We start from the raw sequence: 21,392 nt of genomic DNA, 5'->3' as shown, positions 1-21,392 counted from the left end.
ATGTTTCAAGTCACACTAATAGATGTATGCCATCAAAAAAAAAAAAAAAAAAAAAAAAAAGAAAGAAAGAAAGAAAGCTACACACAGAACTGTGTTTTTGGCAGGGTTAGACAACTGATAGTTCCCAACAAGGACATGCCCTTAAACTACAGAAAACTAGATATTGGCTCAATTCATGTGTCCAAATTCAAACATTTGTATAGTAACATAGATGCAACATTTCCTTTATGAAACCATGATCAACAAAAACATAATTGCCTCTATTCTGTTTTTCTCCCAAACCTGCACTACTGTAGCAAATAGTAGCTAAAGTATTGGTTCCCCAAAATTATATGAGCTGAACAAAAAAGTGAAGGAAAATAGTCTATGCTTTGTCCATCTAGCTAATTAATGAAGAATTTTGCTATTATGTTTTTGCAAGCAGTTTGATACTCCTTTTCAGCAGGATACATAACATAAGTCACATAAAGATACTGGTTTTATTATCATCTTTTCCTAGAGAACTGAAAAAAACCCAGTAATTCTGAACAAATTATGAAATTTAGGTGAAAAATAGGTGACCAGATTTGGTCTATCTTTTGTCCTGAACAAAAGATGAAATAAAACACAATGGCATCTCCAATATCTTCTGGGTGACAGAAAGGGACAAGGCTTAAGGCAGCACTGTTTAAACATTCTGAAGAGGACAAGTTTCCTCTGAAACAATCTCCAAACCTAAGGAATATGTATTACTGTCCAAACTTTCTAAGCTGGAAAAATTAAAAAGATTATCATTTAAATTATTAAGAATCTTTATTCTTGCTCTGTATCCTTATTTTGCTGGGATCTATGGTAACTTAGAAACAGTAAACTTACTGTAAAGGTATACATACACTGGAATCATCTGCTCTGCAAACCAATTCCCTCATCAATAAGGATTTACTGACATCTGTTTTTTCAGTGAAATCTGTTTTTTGGAGGGGAGTGGGGTGTTTTTGTTTTGTTTTGGTTTGGTTTATTTTACCAACATTGCCAGTTGTCAGGCACTATTTTGTTTCAGCCTGGGTGATTTATTCCTAGTTGAGTGGAACTAATTATTTTGCCTTTCAGCCCTGAAGCACATGATTAAGTAAAGAACGTTTTCCTCTGGCAACCTATTCCAAGGGCAAGGAGGCAAGTGTACTTTTTGCAAACACCAGTCTCACTGAAAGCTCCACGCAAATACAAAAAAGAAAAATCAGCCTAGGAATTAAGGGAAATGCATCTAATTAAATACTCATAAAGACCATTAGAGCCCCAAATTCCTCTAGTTACAGGTTATCAGTAGATCCTTTACAGTGTGCATCAGCCAAAAAATCCTCTTGTAGAACCATCCTCAGCCTTTTGGGTATGTCTAAACTGAACATTGAGAAACTGATTTCTCTTGCACCAATGACTTCTCTATTAGAATAAATGAAATGGGTTTGCACTGATCATTCAACTTTTTTCTCCTTCCTGTTTTTGTAAAAGGGTTCCCCCTCCTTTCAAAATATTGTTTTTTAATCAAAGATAGATACTTTGCAATTAAAACTTTTCTTCCAACACCCAAGATAGAACAGAATTAACTACACTTCTTTTTCATTTCCCTTTTTTTCAGTTTTCTTTTTGCTACTCTGTTTGACTTCTGAAAGGAGCAAATTGGTTAAAGGAAAAAAAATAAAAGTGGTAACAACCCTTTAACTTAGTTCATTCTTTTGCATTCTGTGTCAATAAGAAAGAATTGAAATAATTCTCAAAAAATTAAGATCCAAGAATGTTTGAAAAATATTTTTAAAAATGCAAAATGACCATTTCAATTCAAAATCTTTTTCATTATTGAAAAAGTTCGTTATGTTTTCTACCATTAGTGTGTATCTCCAATTTCTAGTAGCTAGCTATATTACTTACCAGCAGACAAATCTTTCACTGTACTTTTTGTATAAACATGTGAAAATGTCTTTACTTTGCGCTACTCCAGTGCAGCTTCATGAAGATACTGTTTTGGTCAATAACATGACACCTTCATCATAATATACAATGGACAATCAGTGTAACACTGGATAATATTCCTTAATGATATTATCAAGAGCAGATGTACAAAAGAATATCTCAGAGACTGCTAAGCCTTTGACTTTTCCAATCCTTGGTTTCATCCACTGTGGGAGCAGTACTATAAAATGCTATCTAAATAACCAGCTGGGTTGGGATGTTTTGTGATCTATTTCTATGGCATAGCTGTCCAGATAAATAAAAACTTCATGTAAGTTACGAGCTTTCAACACAAGTCTTCCATGGTGTTGTACTGACACTGCTGGCAACATCAGCTAGAGGGTCAGTAACTACAAGGAGATGAGAGAATCTCACCAGTCACACGCAAAGGTGATTCTGTCCATGTCAGAAATATTCACATGGGGGAGAAAAGAAGCTCGTGTGCGAGCAAAAGTTGGCAAGTAAGTAGGTATATGATGATAAATCAGCTAAAATTCTTTCTAGTGAGATGCCACTCCCTGCACTGTAAGAATACTGATATCATGATATAAAGTTGATAGCCTGTAGTCATACTTTATTCTGCTACAACCTGGTGATATCTGAAAAGCTGGGAAAAGTGGAGTTGCATCAGAACCAGGATGAGAACATAACATTTCCCATATACAAGATCATATCGCTGTATCTGACAAGAAAAAAATAGTTGCTTCTGAAGAAAGGGTAAGACATTTACTAGATAACTGAAAGAAGTCAAGAAATTTTGTTCCTAAAATGTAGTAAAGAGAGGTCACCTTAAGCCCTGAAGAATGTTCAAGAAAATTATACTAGTGAATTTGTAAATAATACTGTTTTTCTGGAAGCTGTTTTTTATATAATAAAAGCCTATAATCAAATATTACTAGTCAATTTGATAAGATTAGGCTCCAGTTTTACAAATGTCACACTGCAAAAACCATCATTATGCCTATCTTTGTACTGCAGATCTTGCAAAAGCACCAGTACAACAGTTCTGCATAACTTGCAAAAATCTGCATTTAGTTTAGTGCCAACATAAATTCCTAGGAAAAGAATGTAACTCACCACTGCATGAATGAAAGCAAACACAAAACTTGATCTTCTTTATGTGTTTTGGCTCCCTTTGAACCTCCAGTATAAGGTGTTGCTGGTGACCTTTAAAGTCCCCAGTGAAACAAGATCTGTCACATGAGTGGATGTCATTCATATTACCAAGTTGTATTAGCTAGACTGAAGGTAAGGGTCTTGCTATTAATTTACATAGTTAAATTCTTAAGACAAGCAACAAGATGCTGAGCTGAAGTTTCAGGCATATCATGTCTTCTTGTTGTGAGGGTAAGATTTTTAAGTAGTTTTAAAATTTGGGATAGACCTAAGCCATCTGTCTGCTTTCACTAATGTTTTGGCAAACACTAGCCATGTCCAGTTGAACATCTTGGTAAACCTTCAAGCTATGTGTCCAGGTAGGCAACTCATCTGTGTCCTTACTTCTTTTAAAGACAAGACCTGGGTGTATCACAGCGCGCTCTGCCCTGAAGTTTCTGTGGGAAGAAATCTGCGGGCTTGAGGGCAGGAAGTCACAATATCTACTCAGTGTGGAAGGACAAGGCTCACTGCTAGGTACTCCCATGGCAGAGTTCCTTCCAAAGTTTGACTGTATTCAGTGTGCTCTTTTTACTTTATGATCCAAACCATTTGCGAAAATATGGTTGAACTGTTGCCAAGTTATATTCAGAGATTCTTGTTCTTGAAGGATAACAGAAAATTATTCCTCAATAGTTTGTGTATCAGTTAGTTTTGTAAAGCTTGAGAAGCACAAAGTAAATTAAAAACACTATGAAATGCGAGGTATCAGTGGTCATCTCTCTCTCTTTCAAATTTCAAATCTCAGGGTCCATATTAACACTTCAATGTAGAGATGGTGAACTGTTCAATTAAGCAGTATCCACTGACAATATTTGTTCATTTTACATCCATTTATTACCCAGTGAAGGCATGATTAATTTTTATTTTGCCTCACAAATAGGTTTTCTTCTTTTTACCACTGCTCTAGTTCAATGCTTATCTGGAACATTTCTATCTTTTTAATATCACCACACTGGAAATGTCTCTCTCTCATATCACTGCACTTTGGAAATGCCCTGATGTTACTAAGCCTAGTATAACAGGATTCTGTGACACCTTGAACTGTAAAGGCTCAAAAAAGAGAACATGGCTAAAGGGAGTGCAGAGAGCATGGAGGAGGACAGGACAAAAACCAGAATTTGAAATGGGGAAACTCCAACACAGTGGTTCGCCATGCATAATATATTCCTATCTGCTGATACTCAGGTCCAGTTAAAATTCAGAATAGCTTCCAAAAATATTGTTACTTGCTTTTTCAGATGAAGTCTTTTTTTTGATTCTTACTTCTGTGATCTCCAATCTGCTCAAAGTCCTTTGAAATTAGCAGAAAATTCTACAGTTTTTCATTTTACAAATAAGGCATTCTGTAGCTATATAGCTTAGAAACCACAAAAAATTTATTATTGTGATTTCTGTCATAAAATACTTAACTGTCAAGTAAATGTATGGGCCGCAAACAGGCACATTGCTACTCTAAGAAGAAAAAATTGTGCACAGACTGAAGAGGAAGCTTAAAAAATCTAGGAATTACAGAACGCCTAATACAACTCATGCATTATCCTTGACCTAACTTTGCATTCATGCTTATGCAACACGACTGACTTGAGAAAAGAATGGTATGGAGAAGGAATTTCTGCTATAACAAAGCTCGACTTAATAACTTCTATGGACAGTTCATTATTTTATACCACAGACAACTGGCACTGATCCAAAAGACTATTCTCTTTTCAGTGCTTTTTCACACAAACATGTCTTGCAAGTAGATTTATATCAACCAGAGAAACAGTTCACTTTTGTTTGCTTTGTTTCCTCTTGTCCTCTTTTCCTTTGCATACTTAATCGCCCTTTGGTAACACCATTTTGCTGACTGATCAATTCAAACTAGACCCAACAAGAACAGTCACCATAAACCAAATTGCAATAGTAAAGAATTTCTTCTGTATTGTCGTATTATCTACCCCAAACAGCATTTAAAAAGAGATGCTTAAAACCATATTCTCACAGTATTATTATTAAGTTTGCAATTGCTCTAGTAAACTAGCTAGTAAACAGCTGGCATCATCTTCCAAACCTTTACGCACAATTCCTGTCATTACGTTTTTCAGTTTCTGAAAATTGATAGTGAGAGGCAGCTCTTTACATGGCTCTAAGGAGACTCTGGCATAGTCTAAGTTGGTAAAAACAAAAGAAATGAGGACCTCAAGACTGGAAAATGATTTTTGACTTTGTACATGAACAGAAATACACATTTTCAGGGGAGCCAATTTCGATGTTCCCAAGCATTGTCTCAGTTCCACAGCTTTTGCGTAGAAAAAGTTACATGTTAGCAATGAGTCACATCCTTAGACAGCTGTAAAACAGTTAAATTTAGTTAAGAAATTTCTTCATTCTGAGGAGGTTCAATAATATCAATAGCCCAACCTAGTCAAAAGCAGAGTCCTTGTGTTGTAAAATCCTATATTTGACACTGGCCAATATGAAAGAGGATTCTGAAGTGAGGGGGTGCAGGAGGAGGCAGTCTTTCTAACCTATAGATATTGGTTATGTCACAAAGCATACAGGCTTAATACGAACACACAATCCTTTATGTAAAATGCAAATTTTTTAACAAAAGCATAAAAGCTGATCATCAGATATTTGTTTCAGCAATATCTAAACTAATTGGTTAATCACCTATGGTTAATTACATAATCCATTAAAAAAAATCACTGTTTTATCTTAAAGCTTCACTTAGTGACTCCTTATTTTTGACACTATTGATCAGCTAAGAGACAGTCAGTATCCATTATCCACCAACAGCAAGATTTCAAACTGGGTTGTTTATTAAGACAATTTGTTGGCTCCAACCTCAGGGCAATACTCCTATCACTCAAGTAATTTTAAACAGAACCCCGCCATCACAAATAGCAAAACAAATTCATATAGATTCTGCTTCTCTTCTCCTCCTTCAATGAAACATTAAGTTTGTAAATTTAGTTTTGATGTCTTTCATATATGTTAAAGGGTCACTTATATTGAGAACCATAATTGAAATTATGTGGTAATTTATTTCATAATCTAATTCTGGATAACATCCATTTTGTTGAAATCTTGGCCTAATCATGCAGAATAGCATCATGCTAATTCTTCTTCCAGCTGTGTCCTGACATTATCAAGCAATCTCTTTTCACTATGCTTTCTAGAGTTTTATTCCTAAGACATATCAAATATGAATGGATTAAAAAGACAACTATTTTGGGAACGATTGGTCCCTCCTGTACCAAGTCCCAGAATGGACTTTGCTGATATATGTATGTAGATTTGATTTAGGAAAAAATACAAATACTATAATTCAGAGCATTTTCAGAATGGTAGTTCCCAAACATTCAAAATAAGGAAGACTGAAACTACTTCACCATGGAAGAGCCTCTCTCTTTCTTACAAAAGGCTGATAAAAAAAGGAAAAATTTAGAACCAGTGCATGTTAACTTAGATTTTATATTCCATTTTGCAAGAAACAGAGTAAAACTGAGAAGCTCAGACGTTGGTTTTGGAGTAGCTTAAGCTTTACAAGGTTATATATCATGCTTACAATGTGTCAAGTGAAAAGCTTATTAAATTATTAATTAAAATTTTTCACCTGGATAAACTCCAAGTACAGTGATCCATTGCTTGCTATTGTCAAACAAATACCTTTCATTCCATGACAACTTGATCTCATGTACTTGGGAATGATAATGCTGTTTTCCTACCTTGCTTTAGATTCTGATTTGGTTGTATAGAGAGTAAAGGTACCATACCTACTGAAATACCTCTGCTTAGATACTTTCGTAGTACATACTACATATCATATGCTCTATGGAGAAGAAGATGATGAGAAGAGGCATGAGGACAGGAAAGCCTCAACTCATCACAGCACTGCAATACCTAAGAATGAAAATCAGGGAACAAAGACAACCAATCATTAAGACAGACAGATGGACAGGATGGGAACATGGGATTTAATGTTGGCTATAAAGGAAATCCTGACAGCAAACTAAATTTCATCTACATTATCATTTAGGATCACTCAAGCAGAAGGCTGTACAATTTGAACACAGATTTTAAATGAGACTCAGATTCACACACTGAATTACATTTTTCAAATCAATGATTTAATACAATGATTAAAGACATAACATAAGGTAAAATTGCCCTAAACCAGAGGAGAAAGCTCCAGAAAGGAAGGATGTTTCCAATTCCAATGTAAAATATGGCCAACCAGCTGCCATTCCCATTTTATTCTCTCTGAAAGACTGATGAATACAAAGGGAGAAGTAAGGTATTACTGTAAATACTAAACACAAGAGTATATATTGTTGTTGAGTATTTTGTTATCACTGCTATTGCAGAGGTACTTCAGAACACAAGGATAGGTGACAGAAAAATCAAACTTCAAAATAAAATTCATTCAAGGTCCATGTTCCAAAAATGTATGAATTTAAGAAGCCACATATGTTAAATTACTCCCATAATTTGATCACACTCTTTCCCATTTTATACCACAGACTGCTTTAGACAAATCAACACTCCAATCTCTACTAAAAATAAAGGCTGAGAGGGAAAGAGTGTGGTCCTCTTCATCCAGAAGTTTTCTTTAGAACACTCCACCACCCATCACTGGCTGAAGGTATAGGAGCCCTTCAGCAGGAAGAGCATCACAACTGTTAAGCCCACATGTTATTCTGGGACAAGGTGATTCTCATTTCTCCTGGTGACACTGTTCCATCTTGAGCTGGGACTGGAATGCATTTTTCTCATCCCTTGGATAGGTGAAATCACAGGCTTGAAAGCCATTCATATACTTGTGCGTTATGACAGTTCTAATGACTTGAATATTGAGTCAAAACTCACCATAGAACATTTTCTAACCTAGTGGGTTCAAAACCACACTTGAATCAAGCAAAACATAGATCTGAACTGAAAAGTGACTCCTTCCTTGTTCTAGTGCAGTTCACTGAGTTGGCTAACCCAATCAGTAACGGCTGCTCCAGACACAGGTCAGACAATCCCCCGAGGGGCAGAAAATGCCTGAATAGCAATTCAGCGGTGACCAAAGCGTCGGAAATTGCAAAGTCTTGCAACCCAGAGAGCAATGAAAAGCCATGCAAGGAAGACTGATGTAAGCAACCTCAAAAATGGTACACGCCCTTGCTTTTCCTGCCTCCTCAATCATCGAGGACTTTGTATTTGTCTAGTACGACAGTGAATACACCAACAAAGCTTATTAGCTTTATCTTGCCAAAATACCTACACATTTAATTTATAATGAAGCCAAAAGGCCCCAAAGTTGGCCGTTTTCCCAGATCCCTTCAAGAAACCAGTATTTGTCAGTCCCACTACCTATGAGTAATGTTCTGTGTTGCCAATCAAGAGGTTATCTCAAAGCACAAGAAGGACATAATATTAAAATGACTGCTGCTCTTTGAGGGATACTCAAAAAAAGATTCCTTTCATATATGATAGATCTGCTAAATTGTGGTTTCAGTTTTTGGAACATTGGAACACAGATAATTCCAGGAACTCCATGAAGTTCCCTTGTAACTTTGCTATTGCTATCCATCTTCTATAACACTATTACAGCAATGCATATCAATTTAAAAACCTACATTAGCCAGCTACAACAGCTGAACTACACAACCAACAGCATTAACCTCACAGTCCTGCTTTCCTTTGTAGTTTGAAGCTACTTATCTAAAAGGAGGACTGGATATTCATTATTTCAACAGATAAAAATCAAGTACTTTAGTAACTAAAGGCAATAGGCAAGATCCTTTCTTTAATAACATCAGCATAAATTGAGAGAATTTTCCATATGTCACTAGATCTTAAGATAAGAAATTGTCTTGCTATCTTTCACACACATCAAAACAACACTTCATTTTTGAAAGAATATTCTCATTCATCTGGGAATATGGGTATATATGCTGCATATGGTCCAGATATTTTTATTTTTGTTGTGGTATCATATAAAACTCCCAGTAAAAGAGGGGGTTGTATAAAAATAAGGCAGCATATTCTGCATATATAAATTACAACTTTTAACATGCCCAGTCATAAAACTCATTAAATCTTAATACCAAATAGCCATAATTTTATTTTGAATTCAGTAGCTTTCTCTAACAGGGATGCTGCATTGGTAATGATAACTATACACTGAAAATCACTGTAATAAGATACAAGTTTCTTTATTAAAAATCAGTTTTTCAAATTTAACTTTTACCTCCTCCAGCAATTAAGAAATCTCACATAATTTACTAAACAACCTTCAGGTGCATGTTAGCATGAATTAATTCACTCAAAAACAGATTTTACTGCATTGAAGTTTAATAGAAGTGAGTCCTACACAACCCTGAGATTTATTTTTAAACTGCGTATTTAAAAATCACATTTTTGGAGTTGTTATTTTCCAAGTCCATGCAGTATTTATATAAGGTTCTCCACGCATCTTATATTTTAGGTGACTAGTACTGAGAGTTACTTAGATTACAGTAACAGTATTTTTCTGAATGATTTCATAATACAGCAGAAAAATGAGGACAAATGATGGAATCCATGTGGCTCACAACATGTCAAACAGTCCAGTTGCTATTGGTAAATGACCATTTTTAATACTTTTTAAGAATGACTGGCCATATTCATTATTAGCTCTTAATAAGCAAATGTTTATAAGCCTGGAAGACAGTAAGAGGGAAATTACTTGAATAATGATTACAGAGGTAGAGTGGGCCAAGTACAGTCACTACCCTTACGAAAGAATAATTTTGCGGAAGACAGCAGTAAATGCATGAACTCAGTTCACGTGTGAAAAGCTAAGTGTAGCTAACTTATGAGAGAGCCATTTGTATAATTTTATGTAAATATAAATTGCTCTTTAATTGTTCAAGAATATCGACAAGAAGCCTAGGTGCTCCTGAATAATTTTTTTGGTATCTAAATAAAAAGACAGTATTTCTAGTATGTAGTAGCATCCAAGAGCATGTCATTCTGGTTAATGTGAAGAAAAGAAAACCAGAAGGCAAGTAAATTTAACATACATAGAGCTCAGAAACTGTCTTCAGAATGACTTCTAATGAACCTAAAGAGACAATATTAAAAAAGAACACTGTACAGGCTCTAGATTTCTCCCACTCTGCTGCATGATATAATCACGATCTTTATACTGATAAAACAAGGAACTAGACGCTAGCATCTCAAAGACAGAATTCACGAGAGTCCCAGAAATGAAAGTTATCTCCTAAGGGGAAAAGGGACATGTCAAGAGATTCTAATAGAAGCAGATATATTCTGCAGAGTGCAGACTACTATCTCCAGGAGATAGTCCAGAATGTAAGAGGCAGGGTGGGAGGGGTAGATCTGCAGAAACATTAAGATAAGAACCTCATTCATCTAGCCAGCCAATGTGCCTTGTGCCATCCTGTTGGTAGAAGAACCTCTCTTACACAACAAGGAAGCATGTTTGTTGACAAAGCCACTAGCATTGATGCCATGAGATGCAACATGGCAAGGTGTCAGACAGTGCTAAAAGTTTTTGTAGGGCTGGAAAGAGGAATCGAGTAGCTGGGCATGACAGTGGTATACTAAAAGAATCCTCCCACTAGAACTAAGCCATGCTCATATCAGTAACACTTTTCCTGATCAAAATTCTTAGAACAAGAGAAGTCAGAGAAAGGGCATAAAACAGTTTGCCATGAAACTACAAATGCATGCAGCAAAGACCCTTAGGAATAGAAAGCCTGGTGCTTCTTGTTGATACTCAGGATAAACACTTCTTGGGATGTTCTGAATAGTAGAAGTCCGTACTTAGGTCAAGTGTACTGAGTTTCCTTCTTCCGGCTTAATGACATCGAACAATTCCAACTCAACACTACAGTGCCAAGAATGCCCAAGAGATGATTTATTGTTGTCGATAACCAAGTTCGAAGTTCCCAACACAGAGAATGGAATTTCAACATGTACATTAATACACATGGTCACATACTGTTTATTTTATAACCTAAACAAGTTGCCTATTACTATGGGCTATAAACCCACTGGTGAAGGCCATACAAATTACTAACATAGAGCTGTGAAATACCTGCTCTCCTGGAAACCAAAAACCCAGTACAATAAGAATATTGGAGTGCACCTCAGTGTACAACAAGGCATCTGCCATGATGGATCTGGATTAGGCAAGAAGATCAAAAGAACATTCCTTGGATCAGTTCCTACAGAATATACTGTCACCTCTACCAGCAGTTGTAACTAAGGGATATTTGTCATTGAGAAGACTCTCTGGAGCTAAGCTTGTGGACCTTTTAGGACTGATATTCCAAATCAGAAAGATGTATGTTGCTATACGGCTCAGAAATGTTAAGATCAAATCTCATGGTCTAAAGCCTCTCTTGGGAGAGAAAAGATTTTGCTGACACTGAAACCAAAGTTGCTCTAATGAGCACTAAGATCTGGATGGTAATCAGTTCCCTCTAAACCTAAACTACCACAGATTTGAAAGGTGGTATGAAGAAACTGAGATATCCCCCTAACCCAATAGCCTCTTATTAGCTGTACATTTAGGGGGAAAAAAAAGACATGCCATTCCATTTTACCTGGGCTGCAATTGCTCTGAAAAACTCTTAATGGATTCTCAGAGAAGTGGAAAGTCAAAATAGAAGGATAAGGATCCTATTTTCAAAGTGGTCACGGTTTAGTATAAAATGAAGATAAATTCTGTAGTCATCTCCCATGTGGACTAAACTCCTCCCTGAATGGTGAAAATGAGAAAACAAGAAAAAAACCCAACCAACCAGGATAATTATGCTGAACTCACATAATAAAGACTTTCCAGATTTCTTTGGTATTTTCACTGCATTGAGAGGCATCGATATGAACAGTCATCAATGCCTGCTGAGAGCAAAATCTGACTGAGAGCAAAAGTGATAGATGCCTGTCGAGACTGAGAGGTACCAATGGTTATTGATAGGGACTGATATCGACAGATATCATTCCATAGTGATACATCTTGAAATCAACAGTCATCGAGGCCTCTTGATATTGAGAACAGTCAATGTTCATAGTCGTTGGTGCCTACCAAGAGCAAAATCTGTCTGAGAGCAAAAGGATGAGGGAACGGAGTGAAGATTATCTTTAAAGTACAAACACTGTGACATTAACATTGCTGTTGTAGTAACTATGACCACTACTGATTTTAAACAACTGAATTACAAGTTCAGTTTGCAGTCCCTCTCTCCTGCCGCTCAGTATTTCCTGTCATTAAGCATAGGACATTCAATTCCTAAGCTTTCTGAAAACTAGAGAGCATTTACTTCCTTTGAGAAAGGTACTGCCTCTTATTCAAAAGAGCAAGACAACTACATCTAGAGTCTTTCCAAATACTGGCTAAACAAATAACATCAGCACAGCCACAACGAATCTGTCTTCTTCCTCTACTTTAATCACAGGTCAATTATCACATGGTGCGCGGGGAGCTGCCAAAAAAGACCCCTGCGTTGAGACACTGAAACTTTTATTTTGACTACAGCTGCATTACACAATGAAGGCAGAATTATCCCTCCCTGCCAAAACAAAACGTGACCTCCCCACAAAGCAACAGGTGATAGATTCACTGCTTCTTTCTCTTTCAGGGGAACTGTTATTTATCTTTTGTCCCAAAAGCTATTTCTGTAAACTGCTTCGATTACACAGTATTGATTTTTCCCCCTATGCCTTTGCAACCGAGCCTACCAGCACAGACAGACAGATGTTCTTCATATTCAGATTTGCCCAGAGTACTCCCTGTTCTATCTTCCAACATTCTTCCCCTACCTGTGACTCTAACAACTCAAAATAAGATTTTATGCTACATTTATTTTCAATGAAATGAAAAGAAAAAAAAAAACCCAAACTCTGTAAAACTAAGTTTTTGCATGAAATTTCAGACAGGAAGACAGTAAAAATCATTTTTGCAGTCTCCAGATTTCTTGCATTTGCTTTATTTCTTTTGTTTCAAATAAAGGTGCTATCAAGCAGCTTAACTGTAAAAACTTTAAATTGGAAAGTTTCCAGAATTTAAAATGTGAACACACATGGTTTTCTCAGTAACCTACTCCAGTATTTTAGTGCTTACTCGTTATCGGTAGTGATGCCAATTGTCATGTTAATTTTTCTAATCTTTGTTACTCATAATCTTCTAACTGCTTCCTTTATTTGATCCTTAATCAGTCAGCAAACATTCATTACTTTCCTCTTCTGGATTTCAGAATGAACAAAAAGCATACTTTCTAGTTCACCACCTTTATCAATATAGCAATGTTATTGACAGCACATAAAACAAACTACGCAATTAACCTGTGTTAACAAATCAAACAGAGACCCAGTAGCCCCAAGAAAGAGTGCATCTCAAATTGTTTTTGCTTCAGTGACAGAAATTGCATGCATTTAGTACAACACAGTTTTGGGCACCACATGAACCATTTTCTTGTCAATGTGATCAGAATAAGTGACTACGCATCTGAAACAGTCACTGAAAAAAAAAAATTATGAACAAAAGGATTTTTTGACTAGTCCAAATGCCCACATAGCCATATATGGCTTGGCTATTACTATTATTAGAAGAGGTGACCTTTCTAAATTTTAAAAGAAAGCAAACAACTTTTTCTAAATGGGTAAGTTATGCAAGTTAATAACTTCTCAATAAATTCTTTCCATTTGAACCTCTTTATGATTTTAGTATGTGTTACAAATTATCTTTTTACTTAGCATTAAGAATATCCTAGTGTTCAAAATTTAGAGCAAGAGCATGCCCACTGCAAAAATATTCTCAAATTTGAACATATGCTGCAGGAAAAGCATTTGGTAAAAAATGATTGAATACTATCCACTAATCTGAAACTTAATTCAGTTAAATTCTTGCCAACACCTGTGCCCCCTACCTCTTCATAACTACAAGCAGCAGTTATATATGCTGGTGATATTTCCAAATATCTAAAGAAAAAAAAATCTCTTACCTCTATAAAAAAGCAAAAGCTTTTTTTGTGCCATACTTCTTTCATAGTCTTTCACTGTATGCAATTAAAGTGCCTAAATTCCACTTATTATTGGAAAACTGAGCCAGTAAAAAATACTACTACATACAGCTTCTCAAGATACTTTCAACTGTACCAGAATCATCCAGACTTTCAGGTTTTAATTTGTATATTCTAACTGATCTGCCTGAAAATAGCAGTTTTTAATCAGAGAGAGGAATAAAAGAACTATTGTGCATGGAAGCAAAAGTTTAAAGGCTGTCCTTTTTACATGAAATAAAACTCTGAACTATCACTGGAAGCTCTGAAAGGCAGCACTTGGACAAATCAGAAAACAGGCTGTGTACTTTAATAAGAGCATAAACTCAATACAATAAGGAATGCAAAAAGAAAAAATAAATCTATCAGAGGTTACAACATGAAGTTTTAAAAGAAAAACATTCATATGAGAGGAACTATAGGCTCCTCAAGTTCCAGACAGAGGGCAGAAACAGCTGTCTGTACAGTCAAAGAAGGACAGCCATAACAAAATGAGAGAAAATCTCAGTTTCCTCTAGCACATGAAAGAGATTTAATGCAAGTTCTCGTGACTAGATTGTCAGCTGGATTCTGTGCAAAAACATTCTAGTTTTGCTAATTATAGAAGCTGAACACAAAATCTTTGGATTTAAAAACCTCACAGTTCATGCTAACTGTTCATGCTAAAGTAACAGTTCCAACAACTCGAAGGCTAAAGCAAATTCAAATCTGTATATGTGCTTCCAGTTGCTAGAAGGAAACAAAGATATTTTTCCATAGGCAGGTTGTATGTCTCCTGTGTTTAAGATGCTCAGAGACAGGTTCTGAATCTCACAACTCAAATTACTGTCTACTGCAGTAGTGTTGTCCTCTGTCGAGCAACCTATGAGAACAAGACATCAAAACCTTTACATCTAGAAGTCTACGCCCTTACTTTCTGACCTGACGCATCCAGGTGCTTTTACTTAACGGCAGCAGCAAACAAACCTCAAAAAACAGGCTAGCCACTTGAAGAGACAAAGATGAAACTGTGATAATGCAGATTGCAGTGGTATGAAAAAAAAACAAGTACTAAAAGTGAGCAAAACCAGAACCTTCAGCACTGCTTATAAATTAACCAATGAAAGAGCATTCTAAAGAGTTAAGCAGACCAAATGAGAAAACATGTGAAAAAACAGTTTAAGAGTAAATGAAAATAAAACAAGTTCACTGGCATTTAACATTTGCACGAATGTCAGAGTCCCCACTTCCTGGTTAAACATTCAGCTGGCATCTCAGTATTTGGAGTATGCCTGACCCAATTTGAACGCAGAGAGACAGCGCAGAGAGCCAACTCAACAAAAATTACAGACCTATGAGTGCTCCTAAAAAGACGAACAGTCAAAAAATGAGACCATGAAGACTGAGAATAGGGCTCTGAAATTCTAGAATAATGGCTTATTTATAACTAACCTCCATATCTGATCTTCCATTCCTGTATGAGGTCTGCTCAAATGGAACTTAACCTGTCCTAAACCCTCATGATTGACAGCTGTACACTAGAAGAAAAGTCACTGAGCAGGCATGAGAAATTCATCAGTATTCTGAATGATTAAAATTACAAGAATTCTGTGAAATTGTTTAAGGGTCTAGAAAAAAACCACATTCACAAGTCGAGTATCTTGAACACAAGTTCCAAAAGCAGCTCTTCCAAAAATACAGAAGAAAAAATATTCTGCAAATTAAAATTTATTGTGATACACACATTTCTCTCTTTTTACCATGTGCAACAGCTGCCTGGGGAATACTGTATGCAGTGTGACAACGATCATCCATAATGACTTGCTTTGCCCTAGGATTCATTTCCCTTTGGGAAACCTCCCTTATTTCTCTGACAAGTTAAACATTTTCTTACCCATAAAGATATGCAGGATGATCTGAACCCTGATTACCCTATTCTATTACCTCCCAAGAAATATCAAGTATGATAAAACAGCATTTCTAATGAAAGTTATATATACTAACTTCTTCCTGAACTTTTCTCAGTAAGTTACAGAGGAATCATCCTAATTACTTCTATTGATATAACCCTTCATTCATTTATTCACATACTGATGTCATAGTCATTCCAGTATCCTATGCCTCAAATCAGTGTGGCTTTGTTAGGTTGGTGAGTGTGAAAGGATTAATTTTCCACCAGATCTGCCCCCCTACAATACTTCAGTCATTGTTAATAGTGAAGTGGAAGCAGAAGAAGCACATGCAAGCACTAAAAAGCAACAACATTTGCTTTGAAATTTTTCTGCTTTTCTTTCTTCAAAGCTTTGACTAAACTGAAATGTAGTATTCGCTGTCTTCCCATTACATGAACAGACTGAATCATTAACCTTCAAAATGTAAATACTTGTTCAGACTTTTTGACAGCCTTAGGAATGAGGATGTGTCAGACGTATTCTATTTCGACATCTACAATCTTACCTTCTTCTGAAGAACATTAACTTTGCGTTCCTTCACATCTAACATGTCCTTGAGGTCATGGATCTCTCCAGCTTGAGTCCCTTTCTCCTCTGCCATCTCCTGAATCTGCTTTGTCTTCTTATTTAGCATAGTCTCTTTCTCCTCCAGACGTAACCGTAATGCGTCCACCTGGATTTAGACATGCAGAAACAGTATTTGTTTAGCAAGGAAGGAGAGAAATTTTAGAAAAGAAACTGCACTTATACAAAAAAGTGAGTGTTGTTAAACTGCAAGTAGATTCTGATAACTAACATCCCTTCCTTTAAGACTTCAACATACACCAAAACAGTTATTACAAGTGGTAGGACACTGAACAATGAAACTAATCAAATGTTTTGTTCCCAAATTACACATGACTAATGCTCCTTCTAGGAACATCTGAAACCATACTTGTAACATCTCAGTCTTACAAGATACAAGTTTGCAATTTTTTTCCTCAGAATAGAAGCCACTAGAATGCATTTCTTGCAAGCAGCAAAAGTTCTCTCACATGTAGCAAAACTGTCCCTTTATTTGAAACATTACTAATATTCAGATTTATTAAATATTGACTAGTAGTACCAAAAAGTCACTTTACAGTCTGTCGTTTAATCAGAATATTAGCTCAGGCTGCAAGTAATGACAGCAAAGGTCTTTGTGGCTGCTGCAGATCAAAACATAGAAAGAGGACTACCTTACAATGGCTAAGAGTATTTTGGTTTAAATAGCAACAAAATAGTTTTAAAAGTAATTCTTTTTCTGCAGGATGCAAATAAAGTGGAACAAATGACACACTACAGAATACTGTGGGTGCAATTTGGACTCATAAAGATACTTAGAGCTCCCATGGCATCAATAAATATAGAAACGCACTCTGAGAATAGTGTGGCATCCCCAAACTTCAAAACTGCATCTTGAGAAGCTTCTGCTTGTCCTTCTATATTTTTCTTGCACAAATGAAACAGTGCTCACAAGACAAAAAATGGTAGAAGGAATCAGAGCTATCTGAATATAAATTTGATGAGAGGAAAAAGGTCACCACAGAGCACAGACTAATCTCAAAGACCGTTGTAGAATACGAAATCCAACACCCCCAACCTGCTCAAGATACCAAAAGAAACCCACTGACCCCTATCCACTTGGCATTCAAGCAGAACTCAAATCTGCCAGCTTGGCTGCTAATCTTTTTTGACAGTATCAGGTTTGGTCCCTATTAGCTGAATCCATTACAGGACATCAGTCACAGTGAGTAAACAGGGTGATCTTTGAATTTCTTGGTCCTTCTAAACAGCTCAGACCAGCAGAGACATAAAGCAAAAAGAAGACTTGGACAAGTCCAACTAGAGAATGAATTTAAAGACAGGCAGTACGTTTACTGTATTTCGGACAGCATTTAGTTTTAATGTGTCATTCTAATTCCATTTTATTTTAATTTGCTAATGGAAAAGTTGCCTCTAAGGCTCAACATTTACAGTACGTAACTCTTATACAAGCCTTTGTTATTTTGTCTGATTCCTTTTATGTAGAGCAATAAGCCCTTGCCAGTGGGGAAAAGAGCAGCCCTGCTCTTCCAATCAGCACTGCAATCCTGCTGCCACCTCTACATCTGGAGCCTTCTCACTTACACATACATTATTAAAATCACATTCCTAACCTCTCACCCAGCGAGTGGGGCATGGAACAATTGTGCACTGATATGAGAGTAACAGGTATTATCCATATATGATATATAGGACTGATAGTTTTTATAATGGAAAGTTTAACAGGTGGATCAGACTTTGTCTTCTATTTAAAAACAGACGTTTTGATTGATCAGGTATGTCCTACTCTGGATACATCTAGTACTGAAGCTAAGAGTCACTTTTATTCATTCTTGAAGGGAAACTGAAAATCTCCCTCATAAGAAAATTCACATACCCTCAACAGTTGTGTTGCAAAATACTTGAGACACTCCAGATGCCTACAGCAAAGCATTAAGTGAACATTCAACATCTGCAAACAAAAATTTATCCACAGAAAGCTTTCCATTTTCTGATTGATTATTCTCTTTGAACTCTATATTAGCTTATGGTTTGGGATAACTTGCATTCCTGGTTTTATTTGCGTGAGGTCCCTGCCTAGGAAACCACAAGAAGCACTTTCAAGAATATTTTCAAAGGCTGACAGGACACACAGTCATCACCTTAACACTATTCCTGGCAGAACACTCCACTTGTTTATTCATGTCAACTCAGTTTATGTATGGCATCCACCCACAGTGACAAGAATTGAGGTCTCTGGCAGTCAGGTGATGCCAACTTCAACAAAGTCAGCTTAAGATTTTCTCTGCACATGGAAACGACTAGGCAAACAGCCACTGAGGTGCTGACGCCTCTTCTCCTGACTTCTGCGTCTTGGATGGTGTTGTCTTAACCCAGGTTTAACCTAACTACTTGCACAGTAATAGTCTGCCATGCCTTTAATTATGCATGGCAAGTAAAATATTGAAGTGCAGCTCAGGCAACTGCTAGTTCTTCATATGACAAGGTGCTTGCTAATTCAGCCTGCACGTACCATCCAATCTGCCACAGAGCTTTAGTAAAATGAGCACATTGGTTGCCACCTTCAACACAACAGCCTTCCTAGACAAAGACACAACAGGTACACAAAAGTCCTCTTTTTGGCCGAGTACCATACCTAAGACTACAAATCTCTTCACTGTAAGAACTGTAGGAAAAACTGAGTTAGGAACCATTCATCCTTCTTCACTGAATTTTCCAGTAGCAGTAAATAATACTCTGCAACTCTGTTCCCAATACGTATAGCCATACATTAAGCACATAGAATTTTGACTGGAAACTAGGACGAGAACATTAGTACCTCCATCAATTACCAGAAAAGGCAATGACACATATAAATTTATTCTAAAGCCTTTTTTTTCCCTGTGATTTTGCAGTTAGATCAAAGTCTTAACTTTAGGAATATTACCAATTTATATCTTAGGGAAATCACTAAAATTTTCAAATGTCCACAGTGGAATAGAAGTTTCTGTTCCATTTTCAGAATTGACTTAGGAGCTTGAATCAATAGGACTTGAGCTTCAAAACACATAGTTTTTAAAATCATTTTTACCAACATCTCTACTGTGCAGTAGTGATCAGGGTATTATTATGACACTGGTGATTCCCACACAGGTTTAGGAAGATGTCCTCAATGTCCAGAAAAGGTAGTGTTCTACCCTCTTCCTGAGATTGAGTGATTCTTCCCATCTAACTGCCACCTGTGCAAACCACGGCTGAACCATTGATTTAGATCAATGAACAAAGCCATAGCCCATTCAGTAAAATCAGAAAGTATAATCACCCATAAGTTATGACCAAGCCTCATGGTCTCTCTCTAATGGCAAAATTCAAACCTTTTATTTTGTATTAGTATGACTATGTTATTGATAGCAAAAGGAACAGATAGAATACCAATCCTGAAATATATGTCCAGAGGTTGCTATAATTTCTAATAAGGGCTTAACTACTTTTTAAAGTAGAGCTTGAAGTGATTCTGTTCTGTCTATGCCAACACTCAGAATTCAGAGATAATTGAGAAATGCGCTGAAGAAGTAGTAAAACTATATTTTGTATGAGATGTGAAATGTTGCTTTTACCCTACTATACACATTGCTAGGTAAAGTATCCAGCTACATGAAATGAGAAACTACATTTTAAAAGGATAAGTTTTATGACATTCTATTACTATCTTTCAAACAAGTTAAAACACAGAAATGGGCTAAGCTGTTTCCTGGTAGCGCGGTCAGTAGTTAAGATTTAAGAACTATGTTTAATGACTGATTTTGAATTCAGTAGTGGTTCACAGGCCTTAATTCTCTATTTTCAACATTGATTTTTTCTTACAAATTGTGTTGGAGTTGACTCTTTATCATCCCATACAAATTGTAACAATATCCATTCTGGTCTGTAGAAGAGTTTAGCGTGAATTCTCTGTGAACATACAACTCTTAGTTATCTGGACAACTCATACACAATTACATGACCTTCTTATGGAGGAGAGGCTCACACACTCAGCTTTGTGCAGAGCCTGTTTGGTTCTTGCTGGGCTTATAAACTCAGTGCAGGACAGATGTACTATTTGCAGGGCCTGCCCAGGTCAGAAGAATAGTTTGACTGTTCTACAATCTCGAGCACAAGGTGTTAATACCTGAACACAGTGAATTCAGCCCTGTGAACTGAGCTCACTGTTTGCAGGAGTCAGCACAGGTTGTGGTGTAGCTGGTGCTAACAAGCCTTGTTGGAAACACCCAGGTCTCATTCACACATTCCTCATCAAACATAATGCACTCCCTAACTGTCTCTGATATTGGGAAAGGACAACTATAGTTTCAAAAGGACAGTGCAAGCCCTAATAAGGAAAGACCCTTAGAAAATTTTACGTTCTATTAAGACATTCAGAGCAACTAATATACTTCCTGAGGACTGGATTTATTTCTCTGCTGAATGCAAATCTGAATGTACCATATGGAATAGCCTAATTACAGATTCATGCCACCTTGGGCACTACGTAAAAATAAAGGGGAATGTTCTTACCGATTGAACTAACCTTCCTTTGAAGCCACATACTTGCCAGCACAGACCTAAGCTAAAGGGCTCATTGGGGCTTAATACAAACTTTGTATGGATGGAATCTTAACTCCAAAATAAATATTGATTTATTTTTTGTTTTATTTGCAAAGAGATTGTAAATTTATAGAACTATTTTTAAAGGTTC

General features: G+C 36.4%; 1 protein-coding gene across 7 annotated transcripts in view; it reads right to left on the bottom strand.

The window, feature by feature from the left end:
* The window catches only part of ERC1 (ELKS/RAB6-interacting/CAST family member 1), a 309,324-nt gene that overhangs the window by 199,194 nt on the left and 88,738 nt on the right, over positions 1–21,392 (bottom strand). For all 7 annotated transcript variants that reach the window (XM_026117004.2, XM_064515015.1, XM_064515024.1 and 4 more), the window contains one exon: positions 16,620–16,787. In XM_026117004.2, the coding sequence (XP_025972789.2) occupies positions 16,620–16,787 (168 nt within the window). The remainder of the gene's footprint in view (positions 1–16,619; positions 16,788–21,392) is intronic.

This window comes from Dromaius novaehollandiae, chromosome 1, assembly GCF_036370855.1.
Source record: "Dromaius novaehollandiae isolate bDroNov1 chromosome 1, bDroNov1.hap1, whole genome shotgun sequence".
NCBI classification, from domain to species: domain Eukaryota; kingdom Metazoa; phylum Chordata; class Aves; order Casuariiformes; family Dromaiidae; genus Dromaius; species Dromaius novaehollandiae.
The sequence above is the reverse complement of the archived record's forward strand: the minus strand, read 5'-3'. Positions and strand labels throughout refer to the sequence as shown.